The 18791-nt window shown below is 39.7% G+C and overlaps 1 protein-coding gene across 3 annotated transcripts; it reads right to left on the reverse strand.

The window, feature by feature from the left end:
* Nucleotides 1-403: 403 nt before the first annotated feature.
* LOC133516858 (brain tumor protein-like) lies at nt 404-18657 on the reverse strand. 3 transcript variants are annotated; one of them, XM_061849863.1, is made up of 9 exons: nt 18110-18657; nt 14137-14308; nt 13700-13844; nt 12107-13466; nt 11766-12013; nt 11188-11376; nt 10395-10563; nt 8439-8671; nt 404-7736 (listed from the first exon to the last, which is right to left on the reverse strand). In XM_061849863.1, exons 2-9 carry the CDS (start codon nt 14247-14249, stop codon nt 7632-7634), a joined length of 2562 nt encoding a protein of 853 aa, XP_061705847.1. In that variant the 5' UTR covers nt 14250-14308; nt 18110-18657; the 3' UTR covers nt 404-7631. The 3 variants fall into 3 exon arrangements, with proteins under 3 accessions (XP_061705847.1, XP_061705845.1, XP_061705844.1); XM_061849861.1 differs by having other exon boundaries at nt 11766-12034; XM_061849860.1 differs by having other exon boundaries at nt 11766-12037.
* Between the last annotated feature and the right edge of the window lie 134 nt (nt 18658-18791).

The following is an 18791-nucleotide window of genomic DNA, read 5'->3' on the forward strand; positions in this document are numbered from 1 at the left end:
GTCGAGGTCCCCAAAAGGTACCACGACACAAGCCGAGTGGACACCCTTTTATAGATGCTTGTAATAATGTAATATAATTTGTGTTTTAGTTTAAGTTTATTAAGCGTTTTTAAATAAAGTTTTCTTCTACTCTAGCCAACTCCTGGCTTAAGTACTACCCTTGTCCCTCATTTCCTATAACGCCCATTTTCTTACAGCAATGGATTTCTCAACTGAAGCTTAATAATAATAATACAACCGAGTATTATAATAGACAATACATGTTTAAAAGACACACACAAACAAAACAAATGTCTATTCGAACACGTCACAACTACATACAACAGGTGACTTACTTAAGTTTTTTACCTATACCGTAATTTATTCCTGGAATCATTTTATAACGTATCACAATAAAACTAAATTTTAGTGGCATGGAAAATCTTTATTGAAGTAAATATATTTATAAAGTCAGTACAATTTAAGTTCAATAGTTTCCAAAAATATTAAAGTGCAGGTTGCTGATCACCTGGCAATGTTAAATATGATTATTTCTTAATTAAAATACAAGCTAATGTTGAGAAAACTGTAATACGTGAATAATAACATGTATATACCTAAATAAAATCATGACAAAAATATATTTTAGGCAGGCTCTGAAATACACTGCTCTTTACTGTTGTTATCCTGGCCACAATTCACGAGAATAAACTTAAAATTATGAAAAAAGAAACCGCTAAGGTCACTTGAAAACCGCACTCATCTTAAAAACTAAACAGCATGAGTGCGAACTACACAACAATAGTATATTTCCTAGTAACGTTAGCGGTATTAATAATTTGGTCAAAGTAAGATGTGCAACTAGTTCAAACAAATAAATTCTACTTCTGTCCACAGGAGCAAATTGACAGTTCTCGCTGAAAGAGACCGCTTTACAGCTCACGCGACCAACCGTGGACAGATTTGACCAGTTGGGCATCTTAACAATAAGTTTCATTACAATTAAATTAAACATCAGGTTACAAACCACGCAATGTATATTCATGTATACGATATTACTAAGTGTATTTATGTATATAATATAAATACATTTTCATGCAAAACAAAATAATATCATGGAATATTAAGAGCCAAAATATCTGAGATTAACTCTACCTTGATACCATTAACTTCTAAGATCTAGGCACAATGCAGCAGAGACTCCTGTATGGATTACATAATATATTTCGTTGACTGTGGGGCGAAAAGTTTCATCTTTGTACAGTCAACACCATCACACAACGTATGCTAAGGCTAAGCTACTGCCACTGGTTTACTGATTTCCGACACCAACTAGAAATCTGCCGTGACACACACCCACCCCCAAGCAAACACGACTTGTGCCAATTTTTGCAGTCAAAATAGCACATTATTGCTACGAATTGGTTTCTTATTCGACAATCTACTAAAGCAAAATCTTATTCGTATGAAATTGACACAAATTAACCTAGCGCTCTGGGAACGCCTGGGTATGCTCTAAAATAAGTATTTATAAGGGCACTGCTGCCAAATCCATATATTATGCGGGGTATTCCGTAGGCGTGCACTTAACAGATCTGCTTGCGAAGACTAGATGCCAATCGGTAACGCTCCTTGGCGAACGGAACGCAACTGTTTCTATCGCACTTATATGAAAGAGTGATAGAGAGATAACTACGCAACGCTACGGAGCGTAAACGATTGGCATCTTGTCTACGCACGTCGGTTACTTAGCTAACATGCCAATCGTTAACGCTTCGTAACGTAGCGTAGTCATCTCCATCGCTCTTCCATATTAGTGCGTCAGTGACAGTCGAGTTTTGTTTGCTACAGAGCGTTATCGATTGGCGCATTGACTACGCACCCTGATCGACAAAGCAGCGGTTAAATTCCAACATTTAAAATCAGCGATGGCGTTTAATGTCAACTATAATGAAATATACGCTCGTGTACGTAATACCCCGCAGTCTGTTTAGGTCGCACTGATCATAATCAAATAAAGAATGTCCGATCAAAGTAAAATCACATGAACATGAGTAATTGCATGTGGTAAGTAGGCATGTCAGAGGCAGTGGTACGCTACTGTGCTGGTGCTACTGGAGCCCCCTGCAGCTCGCTCCCGCGGCAAGCCGCCGCAAAGGCAAACAACTATATCTAATAAACTTCAACGTTACAATGTTTCAAATCTTCACGGAGGGTATTGTCTGTTAGATATCATTTCGTGTCAAGTCCAGCCATCCAAAATATTCGATGTGGACTACTCCTAAGTTTAAAATACTTTCAACAGAATTAAAATAATTATTGAGCAATATATGCTTAAGAGAATATAGTAGAGATTTGCTCGGCTGCACCAACTCTACGAAAATTACTTTCTATATCGAACACCTACTGATGCACATTCCACAAATGTCATAGTTTTATTATAAGAATTTAAAATCAACATAACGAATAAAATGAATCTTTGGAGCAAAATTATTTTGCATTTCTACATGCACCTTTCACACAAATTATAATAGTATTGTTTACATTTTCGACACAGAAACGACAAAAACATATGCGTAACTTATGGTATACTTAAATCTAATTTCAAAACAAAAGAAATAGCCATTTACCGTAATAAACAAGTATGTTAAGAAACTTATGTAAGATCGGAATATGCAGGCAGATTCAAAGTAAACTAAAATAATCATTTTGGATGATATGTTTTGTCAAGTACTGAATAATTTGTGAGATGAGAAATACCTAAATGGCCATCATGCGAACAAAAAATTATGCTTAAAGTTAGAGTCAATTAAAGATAAGATCACTACAATAAGTAAATACCAAGAATTGTATATTAAAATATTTGTACTTTTACTGACTAAAGGAAAAAAACATTGGCAACTGCTAATAATCCTACATGTAAAAAAAATAACTTGTATAATGTAGATTGAAAACGGTCATCTCAAATTCGTTCACTCTAAGATGTGGAATGCAATTAGAATTCTTTAACAATATTAAAAGGTATAATAATATATTAAATTTTTATAATCAGCTCAACAATGTATATAATCTATAATAATTTAAAAGCCTAGATCCAAACTGTGATATTTATTGCACAAGCACACATGTGGCTTAAAATTCCAATGGGAATAGAGCTCACAACCTTATTTATTACGAGTTATGTAATTTCAGAACAGTGGAGATTAAATTGGTAAGGGTGAATAAAATTAAATCGTTTTCAATCTTTGAGCATGCTGTCTTTACCGTCACTGCGAGATAATGGAATTAGATGAGAATGCCGTATCAAACTTTAATTCCACCCAGCGGAAATGCGTCCTCGTTATAATAGACTCGTTATGCCACAACACTCCACGGAACCATTGAGCTGTGCTTGGTGCCACAACATAGGCAATACGCCCACCTCCAATAGGGAGGGTAACATGAGAGCTCAGCTTGTGCGCTGCGAACCCTACCACTCACCGCACGCGGCACTGCCAACTCCGGCCAAACCGCCAAGTGAACGACTCGCCAGCTCCGCCATAAGACATTCTGGAAGTTGGTGCAGTACCTCTAACTGCAACGCTGACTAAACCAGGTACAGCTTTTACATAAATTAAACCGAAGTGCTCGAAACGATGACCACTCTCCTCGTAACATTCCTCCTTTTAGCCCTTTCCACCCGGTCTGATACGATCGTGCGGGTCAATTTTAAAATGTCACTAGAATTGTTATTAAGTTAGCAAATCTCAATTTTTCGGTTGGAAAGGGTTAGAGCGAGGTATTATTTATTTAGCTTTAGGCACCAAATAACACAAAATAGATACAAAACTTGAGATAGCTCACAAATTCCAAAATTGTTCATGGTCCATCCTGGCTTTTCACCTCGCAACGCGCAAACATTGAATGTGAAACAGCTCAATGCTGACGAGGTTCGCAGTTGATCAGTGCCACATACGGTGATTCTACAACTACAGAAGTAATTTATTGCTGAATACATAAGGGAATAGATTCAAGAGAAATATATTTACCAAAAATTGTTTTCAAAGTGTATATAGGTAACTTTTAAGATCTCGAGAAAGGCTACTGTAATGTACTCTAATGATACAATTATTATCGAGTAATGTCAATGGACAATAAATACCATTATCCATGGCAAAGTGCTTAGGTACTTGCTACAGCAAGAATATACAGCCGAGCGCCGCGCGGCCAATACGCCGCGCCGCTCCGTCTAATAAACATCTCTAAACAACGCCACCGCCACCGTACACCGGGCTGTACAGGCAAACTTGTGATACTGTCGTGTATATCCAATTGGAATTCTAACAACTACTAAAATGTCTACAATGACATCTACGTAAGTATATGGCAAGAACTAAGGAAACTGTCGACGAAACGATCACAATCGATGTAAATGATGGTTTGAACATACTAACTATAATTAATACTTTCAAATACAAGGTTCTTATTTCAGGTGTTTGGGAAATTACAGGTTACAATGATATTTCACCGTTAAATTTATTAATATTGGAATTCACACAAAATAGTATAATTTGTAAAATTATCCAAAACTTATCACACCACTTTTTTATAATTTTTATGCAACATTAGCGTCATACGCTCCCTTTGGGGCTTCATAACTTCTATTCCGGTTACTTCTACCGCTCTAACACACAATAATTTTGATCAATGACAACAAATAAAAATTGAACATTATAATATTAAAACCCTGAATATTAATAAACAAAAAATTGGCAACAATTAGTAACTTAATTTTACAAATATCATACATTCAAATAATTACTATGTTCATGCCACAAATATCGTAAGAAAATAATTTGGCAGTAAAAATTCGTAACTCTAAAGGCCTAAACACACTGGCCAAAAATACTATTTAAATAATAGGCCCAGAAAGTTTAACTAAACAAAATAGTAAAATGACAAAATCAGAGTATTAACCACACCTACTCGTCCACGAGGGGCATGTAGACTCATTATTTTAAACCTAGGTAAAATAAAGAAAATAAAATTCCCTAATGCTATCGGGACAAAAATCCTGAAACAAATAACTTAAAAACAATATGAAAAATAAACCCAAAAGTTACTCACTAATCAATAGAGGATTCAGGCTCGCCGCCGGGCGCCTGCTCGGGCCGGCGCGAGCTAGTCTTACTACGGTTGTCTCTCAATTATTGCTCATATCACATAATATGTCGCTGGTGTATTCTATATTCAAGAACTCTCGCAATACACACAACAAAATAAACTATTACTAATTAAGTACAAACGTTTCATACAATGTGTTACTTTCCTATTGTTATTTATTACTACGATAAATTATTGGATTTTACCATATTATAGCTCAGAAACATATCGATATTGATAGTGGACAGAAATGTGTTAAATTTTGTAGGGGTAAATACTTCTATTTATTATAACAGATTTTCACCGTTTGTTCGAAGGATTTAAAACGTGTTTCTAAAGCCAACGAATTATTATTAAAGTTTGATTTTGATAATTGTAAATTTCTTAGACGTAGAGAGCGAGGTTTAACGAAAATCGTGTACTACTTAATAACAAAAATATCACACATTATAGGTGGTATGGTAGAATTTGAATATGTTTTAGGTTTTAATGTTAAGTACCGTAAAATGTTTAACATAAAAATTAATACCAATACAATGTATATGCAATGACTGACTTTATATAAATTACAATAGGGAAATTGCTCTTATATTTATTATATAATACTTTAAAGAGGTTAAAATGAATTAATTTTTATGTAGGTTTTACGACAGGCGTATATATAATATTGACTATTACGTATTATTCTGTATTTTATAATAATGCATTTTTTGAGCACAGGGCTAGCATAACAAGAGTCAGTACTCTAAGGTCTACAACCCAAGCAACGTTCACTCCAGTGGGCTACAATACGAGTAATATCAATGTATATTTACTATCAATTCTGTGAAAATCTGTTATTTTCTCAAGCTTTTATTTAATCTCACTTAGTAAGTACGATTGGTTCTACTCTTGTGTATTGTACTGTCACTGGCATACTGGCTGCATATTTCAATGAGGCATTTCACCTAAAGGTCCCTGCAAATTTCTAAAAAATGCTACCCTATGAGAATATTAAAAATTCAAACTGGTTACTATATTTGATACATTTAGGTGAAAGTGCAGCATTCAAACAGCAAAATTTTGAACATTTACATCGAATATCTACAAAAATATATAATTTGGCGCATGTCATGTAGTGTTACGACCAATGTTTAATGGTAATGGTATTGTATATAAATTGCGAATTTTGGAAATTGCGAACGAACAAATCATTTCACAGAACACTTACTCTCATTTTAATACTAAGATATTGGAATAAATTTTGCTGAATTTATCAATCAATTCGTGAATAAGTTTTCAAAATCCTGTACATTGTGACAGGTATTGTGACCTATTACTTTTGCAATAACAACTAACGACTCGAATATTCAATATATAACCCTATGTTACTCCTTACACCGTAGGTTATGTTATGTATAACTGGTGCACTCCATATCCTTATGGACAAATAATATCAAGCTCTTCCCAATATAACGCCGAATATAATGTACATATATAGATATAGATGTGCAAGTTTCGACTTGAAAATATACACAAAGATGTCAGAGTAAATGTCTGTTCCGTTCTAAACGTCCATAATATTGTATACCTAGTAAATTATTGCAACGTTACTTACTGAGGCTTTTCTATAATAATTCAGCTTGTGCTGGTTCATCGTAAAATTGAATGAACCAAATTTTTATAACATAGTGTATGCCTACGCATGAAAAAATGTTCAAATATGTAATAGGCTCTCAAAACAAGAGTACATGAAAAAACATTTTGTATAGACACAAGAATTCTGTAAATGGTAAATATATTTTAACGGACAATATATAATATTGTATACGAGTTTAACCTAAACTAGATGGCACGTTATTTTAGTGTCGCCCCCTTTGGTCATTGTAGGACTAAAATTTCGTTAACAAAACTCAATTGTGCGTTCGTATGTTCACTATCCAGCGAATGAGTGATCTACGTGTACTGTACGCATGGATGCCGCTACCGGGCTCGGGTCACATGTCAGATGCAACTTTTGGAATGAGGCGACACTCCCACGCAGTCCCCTAATTGACATGTATTAACTTCACTCGAACTAGGAACCATACCAGCTGCTAAATTTAGGAAACAATATGTATAATAAAAAACAAATACACTAAACTTTGGATTTTCCTTCACTATAACTAAATGCAATCATAATAAAATGAGACGAAAACAAACCGACAAATATACGCAAGTACTCAGTGCTTTGGAAATAATGACTCGAATGTCCTGTCTACAAGCAGTCAAAGGTACCTACTAGTAACTGGTCTCCTTGTAATTGCAATACTTCAAAAACAGAGAACTGTACAGGGTTAAGATAGCTCACTGCATGCAGACAGGGTGGTATAATCCGACTAAACATAACATGAAATTTAACACAAAATAACAAAAATCAAATACTGGTTTAGCAAAAAATGTTAAGCTTGTAAAACAGCAATTAAATATAAAATAAAGGGAATAAATGTGAGATCTCGTAGTATGCAGACTTACAGCCATCGAGTTACTCCTCAGACAATGTATAGGGTGTTGAGGACTAGAACATGGTGATTATTCTTAGCCAGAGTGACTATGTAGCCTTCCGAGGTAATCTTCAAACCGCAGCAACGGGAAACCTGTGTACAAAACAGTGTGGTCAAAAATGGATATGTGATGCGCATTCTCTGCTGTCGCTGCTGGTGTAGGCAGCGGACTGGCCGCCTGCCCGCTCCGCTGCAAGCCCGAGCCATCGCGTGGAGGGTGTAGGCTGTAGGGTGGAAGGTGTAGGCTGTAGGGTGGAGGGTGTAGGCTGTAGGTTGGAGGGTGTAGGCTGTAGGGTGTAGGTTGGAGGGTGTAGGCTGTAGGGTGGAGGGTGTAGGCTCTAGGGTGTAGGTTGGAGGGTGTAGGCTGTAGGGTGGAGGGTGTAGGCTGTAGGATGTAGGTTGTAGGGTGGAGGGTGTAGGCTGTAGGGCGGGCGCGCGCGGCGCCGCACCGCCATGTACCCACGGCCCGACCCTGCCCAGGCCGCCGCCCCGCTCGCCGCGTGCGGCCCTCCGAGGCCTAAGGTGCCGTTTCATATCAATATATACTGCACTTAATGTACGTCACTATATGCGACATATATGTGCGACAACGCTCTACGAAGCCGAAATTAGCCGATTCCCTTTCCAAAAACCGATGTACAATATTTATAGCCGGGCATTTAGGCGGATCTTGATAAAGTTCTTGAACTTGCATGCGATTTTCGCTACATTGCGTTATTTGTTCGATCGACTGAATTCATTGTACTCTGTAGTAGCAAAGCAAGTTCTCGGGCCATGTCAAGGACGCTACAGTACCTTGACGTAGGGGCACTCGAACTCGGTGACGAGCACGCCGTCGCGCGAGAACACGGCGACGTGGAACTTGTTGCCGTGCGAGTCGCCGATGAGCACGTCGCCGGCGTCGGACACGTCGATGCCGTTGGGGAAGTTGGTCACGTTCTCGCAGCCGATGCGCCGCAGGAAGTGGCCCTCGTCGTCGAACACGACCACGCAGTGCCCTTTGAAGTCGCACACGTAGAATTCTTTGCCTAGAAATAGACGAAATTACTATTTTACTAATGTCGTCCTCCTTCCTAGTGACAGCCCTTTAACTTTTTTTATGGCAGCGGTAGTGCATTCTTTTTTCAAAAATGGGGGCCGACTATTATCAAGAGGATAGTGAACAACTGCTTCTCCATAAAAACGTAGTCCCTATTTTCCTCTCTAACTTACATTAAACAAAATATTTTTTCACCACACCAGCTGGTAAAGTCTCTCTTGGTACGGTCACGTCTGAAAATATCGATACAACAAAAAGTATCAAAAATATGTATACATGACTTTATTGCCCATACATAGCACGGTAGTATTGAAAAAATGTCGTCACATTTATCCAAAATTTTACTGAAGTTACCCGTGAAAAGTGATTTCACTGTCCTTGGAATGACCAGAATAACTTCTGCACCATTTCAGGACGCATGAAGACATTTTTAATTATAAAAAAAACGTAGTTTTTATAAACCGATTTAGCCATCCGTCACTGACTGTCCGCTCGGTCGAACTGAAGTTGCCAATCGAGTAGTTTGTAAGCCCCGCCCACCTTAGGTTAGTTTACGTTGGACTGTAAGTGAGCAGACAGAATGCTTCCATGTTTTCTTTCCGTTCACTGTCACTGACCCTGATCAAGAGCTCGGGCCGGCGCTGCAAATACGTATAACTCGGACGCAACGTCAAAATGTATTCGTTATTTCTCGCGCCACCAGAGGGCCTCGCAAAACCACACCAAATCACACGAATTTATCCCTCATTCCCTCATTGCACTTGCGACATAGCCTTCCTCAAAAAACATGACGATGGTGGATTACCTCATTAACGTTGTCTGCATCAATGAGATGGCCAAGAGTCAGTGGAACTCCCGCTGCGAGGACGCCTTCCCCAATAAGTTGAAGACAGGCGGTATGACTGACTAAAAGTAAGGACGCTAAGAACGAAGATACTTACGCGCCTGAGCGCTTACAGGCGGATCAAATTCTTCGTGCTTAGCGTCTTTACTTTAAGGCAGGGGTTCCCAAAGTGTGCGCCGCGGCGCCCTGGTGCACCGTAGAAAGTAAAGAGGGGCGCCGTGAGTTCTATCATTATCCGAAACCACAAATATTCGCGGGTACCTATTTGAGCGCTCGCATCGGTAAATAATATAGCGTCGTGTCACTCTTTTTCGACCGTGATTTTAAATTTACAAGGGCGCCGTTGCCAAATACTAAACTTGTACTTGTAACTGCGCCGCATGTTGAAAAAGATTGGGGACCCCTGCTTTAAGGCAATGATGATATATGACCAAGGGTCAATGGAACTCAGCCGTCTCTCTCATGCATTTGTTGCAGTCAAACCAGCTCAAATCGCCTTCCTCGAAAAAGATCAAGAAAGTATTTGTGACATTTACAGCAACAATTGTATACATACGGCGGAAGAGTCCGTGAAACTTATCGCTTAATGGCGATGTTAGATGGCTGCCTCATGCACTCACTGAAGTCTAACTAGCTTCTTAGGTCGCCTTCCTCTGACAAGATGCAAGACGGTGGTTCACTTACAGCAACAGTTGTATGTGACCACAAGTCTATGAAACTCACTGCTTATAGTGATGTCGGAAGGCTCCCTCATGCACTCGCTGCAGTGAAACCAGCTCGTGAGGTGGCCTTCTTCGGATAAAATAAAGATGGTGGGTATGACGTTTACAGCAACAGTTGTATATGGCCATGACTACATAAAACTCACCACTTATGGCGATGTCAGATGGCTCCCTCATGCACTCGCTGCAGTCGAACCAGCTCATCAAGTCGCCTTCCTCCGACAAGATGAAGACTGTGGGCGTGACACTGTCTACGGCTACGATGAGGCCCTCTGCGGTGACTGCCAATCCGGCGACGATATCGATGAAGCGCACCTGCAGAACATATTGAAAAACATTACTATATATTGGTTACCTTTACCTCTAGTTTGTAATTCGCAGGTGAATTTTATACATTTGTTTAGGCTATTCTTACATAAAAAAAAATGTCAAAGCATACCTTAGACCAGCATGCTATTCAGTTTTTGTCAAGGTAGGAAATCTGTTCACCGTGGCGGAATAAAGATTGTTTGTAAGCGGGTTGATTAGTATGAGTAGCAACAATTGCGACTTGAAAAGCGACAAAGATGTCATAAGAGTGAATGTCTGTGTGTACCATGTCTAAATATAATATTATGCAACGTTAATATTTACGTTACGCAAATCCTTATGGAGTTTTAAAAGTGTAAATAGATGTACCGCTGGTGTTAGTGGGCCTTTGTCCCATTGTCATTAAAAAAAAAGCAAAAAAGTTTTACTGACAATTTTTCTTGTATAGTGGGAAGGAACGTGGGCAAGAGCGTACACAGCCAATGGACCAGGGAGGGGCAAGTTGATATTGCTGAAGGTCTAGCGGAGGGGAGGAGGGCATACGATAAAATAGCCTTCCAACACACAATGTAATATTAGTGTATTGGAGGGCTATTATATCGTCTAAGACCGAGATAAACAGGTTCTCACAGCAATCTTCTTCAGGAAGTGTCCGTTTTTGGTGAAGATCTGCATGCGCGAGCGCTCGTTGCCGCGGTCGCACACCACGAACTTGCCCGTGGCGCGCACCACGGCCACCTTGCGCGGGTACCACAGCTGCCCCTCCTCCTTGCCGGCCACGCCGAAGTTGAACTTGTGGTTGCCAGATTTGTCGAACACCTGGAGATGATACGTGTAGTATTAACATATAGGAATAATTTATTATTGATAATTGAAAAGCATGTAAGATTTTAATTTTTTTTTATACTACTTGGTGGCAAACAAGCATACGGCCTGACTGATGGTAAGCAGTCTCCGTAGCCTACGAACGCCTGCAATTCCTCTGGACTCTGCTCTAATTCTGGAATAACATCCGCTGTGCTGTGCCCTACCACACAAAGCGAGATGACATTCACTATGCCCATACCTCTCTTTTGGACGTAAATAGCATATAGTTAGTTGTAAAGGGCTTTCATTGGCATTCAAGACTTCAAGAGGTTAAAACCTTACAACTTTCAATACAATCAATTGACCTCGTCTAATCAAAGGTGCCCGGCCTACAAACGTACCGTAATGCGATGATTATTAGTGTCGGCGACGATGATGTCCTCGTCGTTTCCGAGACAGAAACCGTGGGGGGAGTTGAACTGCCCTTTCCCGCCTCCCAGCTGTCCGAACTTGAACCGGATGTGCATGGGTGTGGCTTTGGTGGCGCGCACTAGCGGAGCGGGCGGCGCCACCAGGGCGGCCTCCTCGGCCGCCGTCAGCAGCGGCCGCCCCGGCGAAACGCCGCGCCCGCCCATGCCGCCCACGCCGCCTACGCCGCCAAACCCGTTCACTTCTGGAAAAATTAGTACATTTACCTTTCACTAAATTAAAAGTATCAAAATCGACTCAAATTTACACATACCCGTGTTCAAGCCCAGTTTGGCGAGCGCCTGCAGGTTGTTGTACGCCTGAGGCGAGTTCAGATCCTGGGCGAGCAGCTCGGCCAGGGTGAAGGCGGGCGCGGGAGACGCGTGCGGCGGCGGCGGCGCGTCCTTCTCGGCGATGCTGGCCAGCTGCTGCAGGTTGTACTCCACCATGGACGCGCACGGCAGCGCCGGCACCCCGGGCACGTTGTTCACGCCGCCCACTCCGGGGAGCACGCTGTTGTTGGCGACCGGCCCCACGCCCGCAACTCCGATGGTGGGCACTCCGCTGACCCCCGGAACGCCCGGTACCCCCACGATGCTTCCGACTCCGGTGACGCGGCGCACGTTGCCCATGGGATAGTCGTCGAACACGGGCGTATTGGTCACGGACACAGCGGGAGAGTGAGAGTTGGACGTCACGGAGACGATCGCTGACGACTCGCTGGCGCGTTTTCTCTCTTCTGCGCGAGTCGCTTCGGTGCGAAAGACCCCGAAGGTGTCCTCGGTGATGGAGTCAAACTTATCGATCTTAGAAACAAATTGCAGGGAGTAATCGACCTCGAATTCGGGAGCGCCTTCCAGTAAGCGAGAGAATTGTGACGCCACGGTCTTTTTTAGCATTACGATTTCGGTACCGTCGCCGGAATTGAGAAGCCTCGATGCGAATTTGCAGGCGGTGTCTATGCGCTGCACAGTCTTATCTACCCTGTCAAATAGGTCCATAACCTTGAGTTCTCGCTCCTTGTGGAGCCGTTCCAGTTCTTCGAGCGCCTTTTCGCGGCGTCTCTCGAGAGCCGCTTTATATGCGTGGAAAGCCTCATTTATAACATTTTCAGCGTCATCGCGCTGACGCTGTAAGTCTCCGAGCGCGTCATCCAGGCGGGCGGAGGCGCTGCCGGCAGCGGCCGCTCGTGCGGTGGCTTCAGCGATAAGAGTCCTGAGCTCGGCTCGTAGATTGGGTTCGGCATCGACGATGCGCTCGCAACGATGTTCTCCCACCTTGTGTTCGATAGTAAGGCATTCCGTGCAAGCTCCGACTTCGCACTCACAGCAATAAAACTTCAGGCTCTCTCCGATGTGGCGCGAACAGAATATTGGTTTGTGCACGGCGGCTTTCTCTTTAGACGACCGCAACGCATCAAACGGTACCACTCGGTGGTTTTCGAAGCACCTCATGAACTCGTGAGCGGAGTTGCAGTTGGAACATAAGAAGTGGGAACAGTCAGTACACCTGGCAACAGCCGGTTCCTTGCTCTTGCAGCAAGTGCAAACCACGGATTGGTCCATGGCTGAGACATCCAAAATGTTGGTGAGGACATAGTCTGATGGAAGCGAAGCAGCTCCACCACCGGATATCTGTATAAACAAGTTTTATTTTGGTATTTATACATCTATTGCTGAAATCCTCAGGGCATTTATACAGGGCAAACTAGATGGATAACTATACAAAAGGTAGGTAATAATAATATATTTTTGTAATTTGAATCGAGTTGGCTATGACTTAATCGTGATAAAGTGGTTGAACACGTAATATCAACTGATTGGTTACTTAATATAATGGTAAATAATTATAATGGTTTTTCATCTACCTTTGTTTCCTGTTTGCATATTGGGCATTCAACGGCTAAATCATACTTTAGTGTGTCTCCTGCTTCATTAACCATCAGTTTGTCTATGCATGCTTCGCAGAAAACATGAAGACAAGATAATACTCGAGGACTGCATAACTTATTGCTAAAAAACAAGAAGTAAGTATTTAATAAAGGTGGAAGACACACTGGAATTTTTTAGCTATACTCCATTATTAGCTTAAAAAAAGTGTGTTAATCCAATCTCGAATATTTACTTTCTGAACACTTTCTTTAGAAGACTTTTCATTTGTCTCTCCTTTGTATTTTTAATCTTTAGTTTAACCCATAAAAGTAGAAGGAAAGTTCTGATTCGTGGCCAGCAAGAGTAAGCTCTATGGCATAGAGTCTATGCTATTGCACTAAACTAAAGACTGAAGCAATAAGCTTTTACTTACTCGCAAATGTTACAATTTTGCTCTTGATTTCCATTATCGGTGGGCTCCAGAGACCCTTCTTCGACTAAAATAACCAGACCATCCCCGTAAAGGTCCCCATTCAGTTCTTCCATTTTAGCTTATAATTATATTCGTGTATAATGTATATTCCTTGACCTTACTCAACAAAATTCTGAAAAAAGAAGAATAGGTATAACAGAAGAATATACAGAAAGGATATTTAGAAAAATATTCATATCATAATCATGGTGTAAGTCAGTTCAATAAGAATAGAATCATCAAATGAGAATGTTAGATCACTCCTGCTGAAGAGGAAAGTACATTCTGCCTTGCTTATCGCAAATGTAGTACTTGCATGAAAAAAAACGTTTAAAATAAAGACTTTATTAAAGGAGACTAAGATAAACAATTGGCATGGTGACAAATTTTTAAATCCTTGAATATTGTCAGTACTCCCCTCATGAAATGCTCAACCCCTCATGATTAGGCGGGTCCACACAGAGCGAGCGAGCGAGCACGTACGTCCGAGGCAATTTCCTCACGCTCAAACCGGCCAGTGTAGACGTGCCTCGGCCGAGGCGGCGCGTACATTTTCCTCGCCCCAACGCGCCGCCTCGGCCGAGGCACGTCTACACTGGCCGGTTTGTGCGTGAGGAAATTGCCTCGAGCGTATGCTCGCTCTGTGTGGACCCGGCTATTGCCCCAAGTTCCGGCTTAAGACTGTATTGTTCTTTTGTTCTAAAAAGCAGTATTTGGTGAAATGGAACAGCTCATAAAGACCACAAAAAAAGTGAATGGAATAGGAAAAAACGCGACTGGAAATTACTCTGCAGGGAAATAATGATTTTGGGAAAATGATCTAACTGTTTTAGCGGACGGGAAATTCATTACTGTATTGTTTTTACAAGGTTTTATTTAACTTGCCCTGTATATATGGGACAAATCTTGCAAGTTAAATTTGACTCACTTCCCGGTTTCCAATGAAGCTGAAAATTTGCATACAAATGTAAGTCGGGTGACAATGCAATATTATGGTACCATCAAGCTGATCTGATGATGGAGACAGGACCTCCTGTCTATGGCTACCTAGCCATAGGAACTCTCGTGATAAAACAACGCAATCTAATTGTGTTTGGGGTAATTTTAGAATTGTCTCGATGAGTATTAGTTGCCTGTGGAAAAAAGTACATTCAGCGATAAAAGCTTGTACCAAAAGTGATTTTTTTGCCAAAAACTTATTTCCTTTACCCACTAAGAAAAATCAATGCAAACAGTCAATTATTATAGTCGCGTCTATACCGGCCAGCAGTCATCATTCAAGCTTCATGCCTTGTTCTTACAAGAGCTTCCTGCATGATTGCGTGGATACTGCTTAATAAAAGGGCCGAAAGTTTCTATATTACTTATAGAACTAACCTCGAAAGACAGTCCTGATATTTGGTATGTATGTAAATAAAAGGCCCCTTATTCATGTCCATACCATTTGACATTTGGGGACCTCGAGGAATCGCAGCCTTCTTGGAAAATGTGTTCGCGTAGGTATATATTTTACTAGATAACGTAGATTTTGAGTAAAACGCGAAATTTACTCTAAGTACACAGAAAAGTCTAGATATCTTTGCGAAAAAAATACATCTTGTCATAGAAAATACTTCCTAAATCTAGGTTTAGCGCTTATACACTTCCAGGGGACATTCTTTTAATAGGAAACTCGGAGGAATATTAATTCCAATTTTGTGTATACATTTGGACATGAGGCGCCGAGTGTTAAATGACGTCAAGTTGCGGAAACCAAGCCTGCGAGTACCTATAACATACACAGCATTGAAATCTAATATCAGCCGCCCTGGCTGATATTACTTACTTACTGCTGTGGCGCAGCGACCCGAAGTGGATCTTACCCATCTCTCATCATCATCATCTTATTACAGCATCGTGTTTTTTTGTATAGGAATTCTAATATCAGCCAGGTTAGCGTAATATCAGCTAGCAGTAGTTTACATAGGTATTTTACATGCACGCATCTAAAAATTTAGTACACGATTTTTATTCACTTATTATGTTTGACTATGAAAACATTAAAATTAATAATACTAATTAGGCGGGTCCACACAGAGCGAGCATACGCGCGAGGCAATTATCTCGCGCACAAACCGGCCGGCAGTGTTGACGTGCCTCGGCCGAGGCATGTCTACACTGGCCGGTTTGCGTATGCTCGCTCTGTGTGGACCTGCCTATTGTATAATATCTTATTTATAACAATGTTAATTTCGTTTTCAATATTTCGTTTGTATTTTTATAGAATTTACTATCTTAATACGTATTATTAACTACAGTACATTATTACTTATTGCAATACAATACAAATCCTCTTTATTGCACAACCTCAAAGTAATATTTACAGAGAGACATACATCAATACATGAAGACAGAGGTGACAACAGGCAGACTTTTATCGCTAAAGAGCGATCTCTACCAGACACTAAGATTAACTGGAAGAGATCCCTGAAAGGGATAAATTAGCCTTTGTATTTCTTACTAATTGTATGTTACTTTTAATACATATTTTTGTACAATAAAGAGTTTACTACTACTACTACTACTACTATAACCTTTAGGTAGTAGAGAAATGATACTATTTAGGAGGTGCAAAAAACCTAATTGGAAACTACATAGCTCTAAAGATAAATCTTATACATACTTTAGAGCTATGTAGTTTCCAATCAGGTTTTTTGCACCTCCCAAATAGTATAATTTCTCCACTACCTAAAGGTTGTAGTAGAAGTAGTGGTAGTAGTAGTAGTAAACTCTTGAATAGATGGGATGTCACTGGAAACGTCAACACCAAGGATCCCAATACTCCGTGACATGGTAAGGACTGAGCCTTGGAACTGTGGGACCACAGTAAATGGGATTTTCTTAAACATGCAAACTTGTGCCTTGGTGGGGTTGAATCCATTGGACTAAGTTGTCTCGGCCCCACACCGAAACTCTGGATAGTGCTCTCAATTTCCAACAAGCTTTTCATGATTCTCCAGCAGTTGGCACGGCTTGTGTAATAGGCATCCGCAGGCGTTTACAAAACAGTTTATCAATTATGGCTGGTAAACAATAATGACACATCATTACAAAGTTCCATTCACTTTTTTAGTGGACTTTATGAGCTGTTCCATTTCACCAAATACTGCTTTTTAGACCAAAAGAAAAATATGAAAATCACTGAAGGTATTGATGAGTTTGGTAGGAGTAGGTATATAAAAGGTCACATTTTTTTATCAAAATGTATAAAATGAAATATCTCTGCAATATTTTAACCCTCTTGTAGATAATTGATTGGATATTTTATGCTTCTATTGAGCCATAAAAGAAAGAAGATCAAAAAGTCCAAAAAAAATCAGTCTCAAAATTACTAGATTTTTGTTTTTCAGATTAGGTTAAAAATCACAAATATTCTTGTAATTTTAATCAATATGAAATTGAAATCTTCTCAATTGTAATTTGCTCACTTTTAAACAATGATTAAAATATAAATGTAGAAATAAATGTATATATCCAATCCATTGACCCGTTTTTTCCAAAATAGATTAAATAATTTAAATATTATAACTAAGATATTTTGTGAAGTAGACGACTATTGAGGAGGGCGAAGGATATTTTCTGCGGCACTTGACACTTGATTTACTTCATGTTACGTCGAAGAAAGAATGCCACTTGAGTATAATTCTTGAACTGTCATTTATTCCGAAAGTCCTCTATTGCATATTTTTAGTTGTAATTATTGAATTCTAGTCGTACTACACCAAAATGGCCTCATTCTAAATATGTACGCAAGTACCTACCACAAACGCAATGCACCAAACAGACAAAGGCGAAGGTCGTAGTGTATTAGAACATTTACATTACGATGTTTCGATGTTACTGAATATGTCGAGATGTAAAACAAACTGAAGCATAATAAGACTGAATAACTTACCGTAAAGAGCTAAAATTTGAAGAAAATGCGGCTAATAAAGCGAGCAGAAGGTACTACCACGCCGTAACCAAGAGGTTCTTCATCACTAAGTAAATAAATAAAAATTGAACATCAAAACGCGCGACAGATATTTTTTTTCTAAATTAAATGGTTTCTTTCGATGACTTAAATTAAAGTTTTGTCACGTTCTCATTTTAAAAAAGGCGAATACATCAGTACAAAAGTATTGATTTTCCGTTGCGCTGCGCTTTTCGTTGGTGTTGCCATATATCATATATTATTTTTCAACCCTACGAGTACGAAGATATAATATGTCCTAAATTATAGAAAAAAAAACATTGATTCATTAGATTTCGATGAACAATAAAATTTAATTCAAAATATCAAAAGTATTAAATGAAAGCTAAATCGTTTTGTTTTAATGCCACAGGACTTCCTTGTATTTTAAAATTATACATCCACGTGTTTGCGGCGTACAGTAAATTTATAATAAATTATTATTACAATAGGACCCACTTATGTTGATATGGACAATGAAATGGATGTATTCAGTTTAGCAGTTTTGTACAGCTTTTGAAATTTAAATTCACTTTAAAACTTGATAAATAAAACGCAAATCATGTGCTAAAAAAAACTTTTCTGACAATGACAAATGACACCTCTACGAAAACTGTCAATGTGT

The sequence above is a fragment of the Cydia pomonella genome, chromosome 4 (assembly GCF_033807575.1).
Source record: "Cydia pomonella isolate Wapato2018A chromosome 4, ilCydPomo1, whole genome shotgun sequence".
NCBI lineage: Eukaryota > Metazoa > Arthropoda > Insecta > Lepidoptera > Tortricidae > Cydia > Cydia pomonella.

Excerpts from the sequence above, each read along its gene's own strand:
- LOC133516858 (XM_061849860.1), bottom strand. The coding sequence starts at position 14,249 with ATGGAAGAACTGAATGGGGACCTTTACGGGGATGGTCTGGTTATTTTA. Across the intron at positions 11,377-11,765 it reads CTAATAATCATCGCATTACG|GTGTTCGACAAATCTGGCAA; the intron begins GTACGTTTGTAG and ends TATCATCTCCAG. Across the intron at positions 8,672-10,394 it reads ATCTGACATCGCCATAAGTG|GCAAAGAATTCTACGTGTGC; the intron begins GTGAGTTTTATG and ends GTCTATTTCTAG.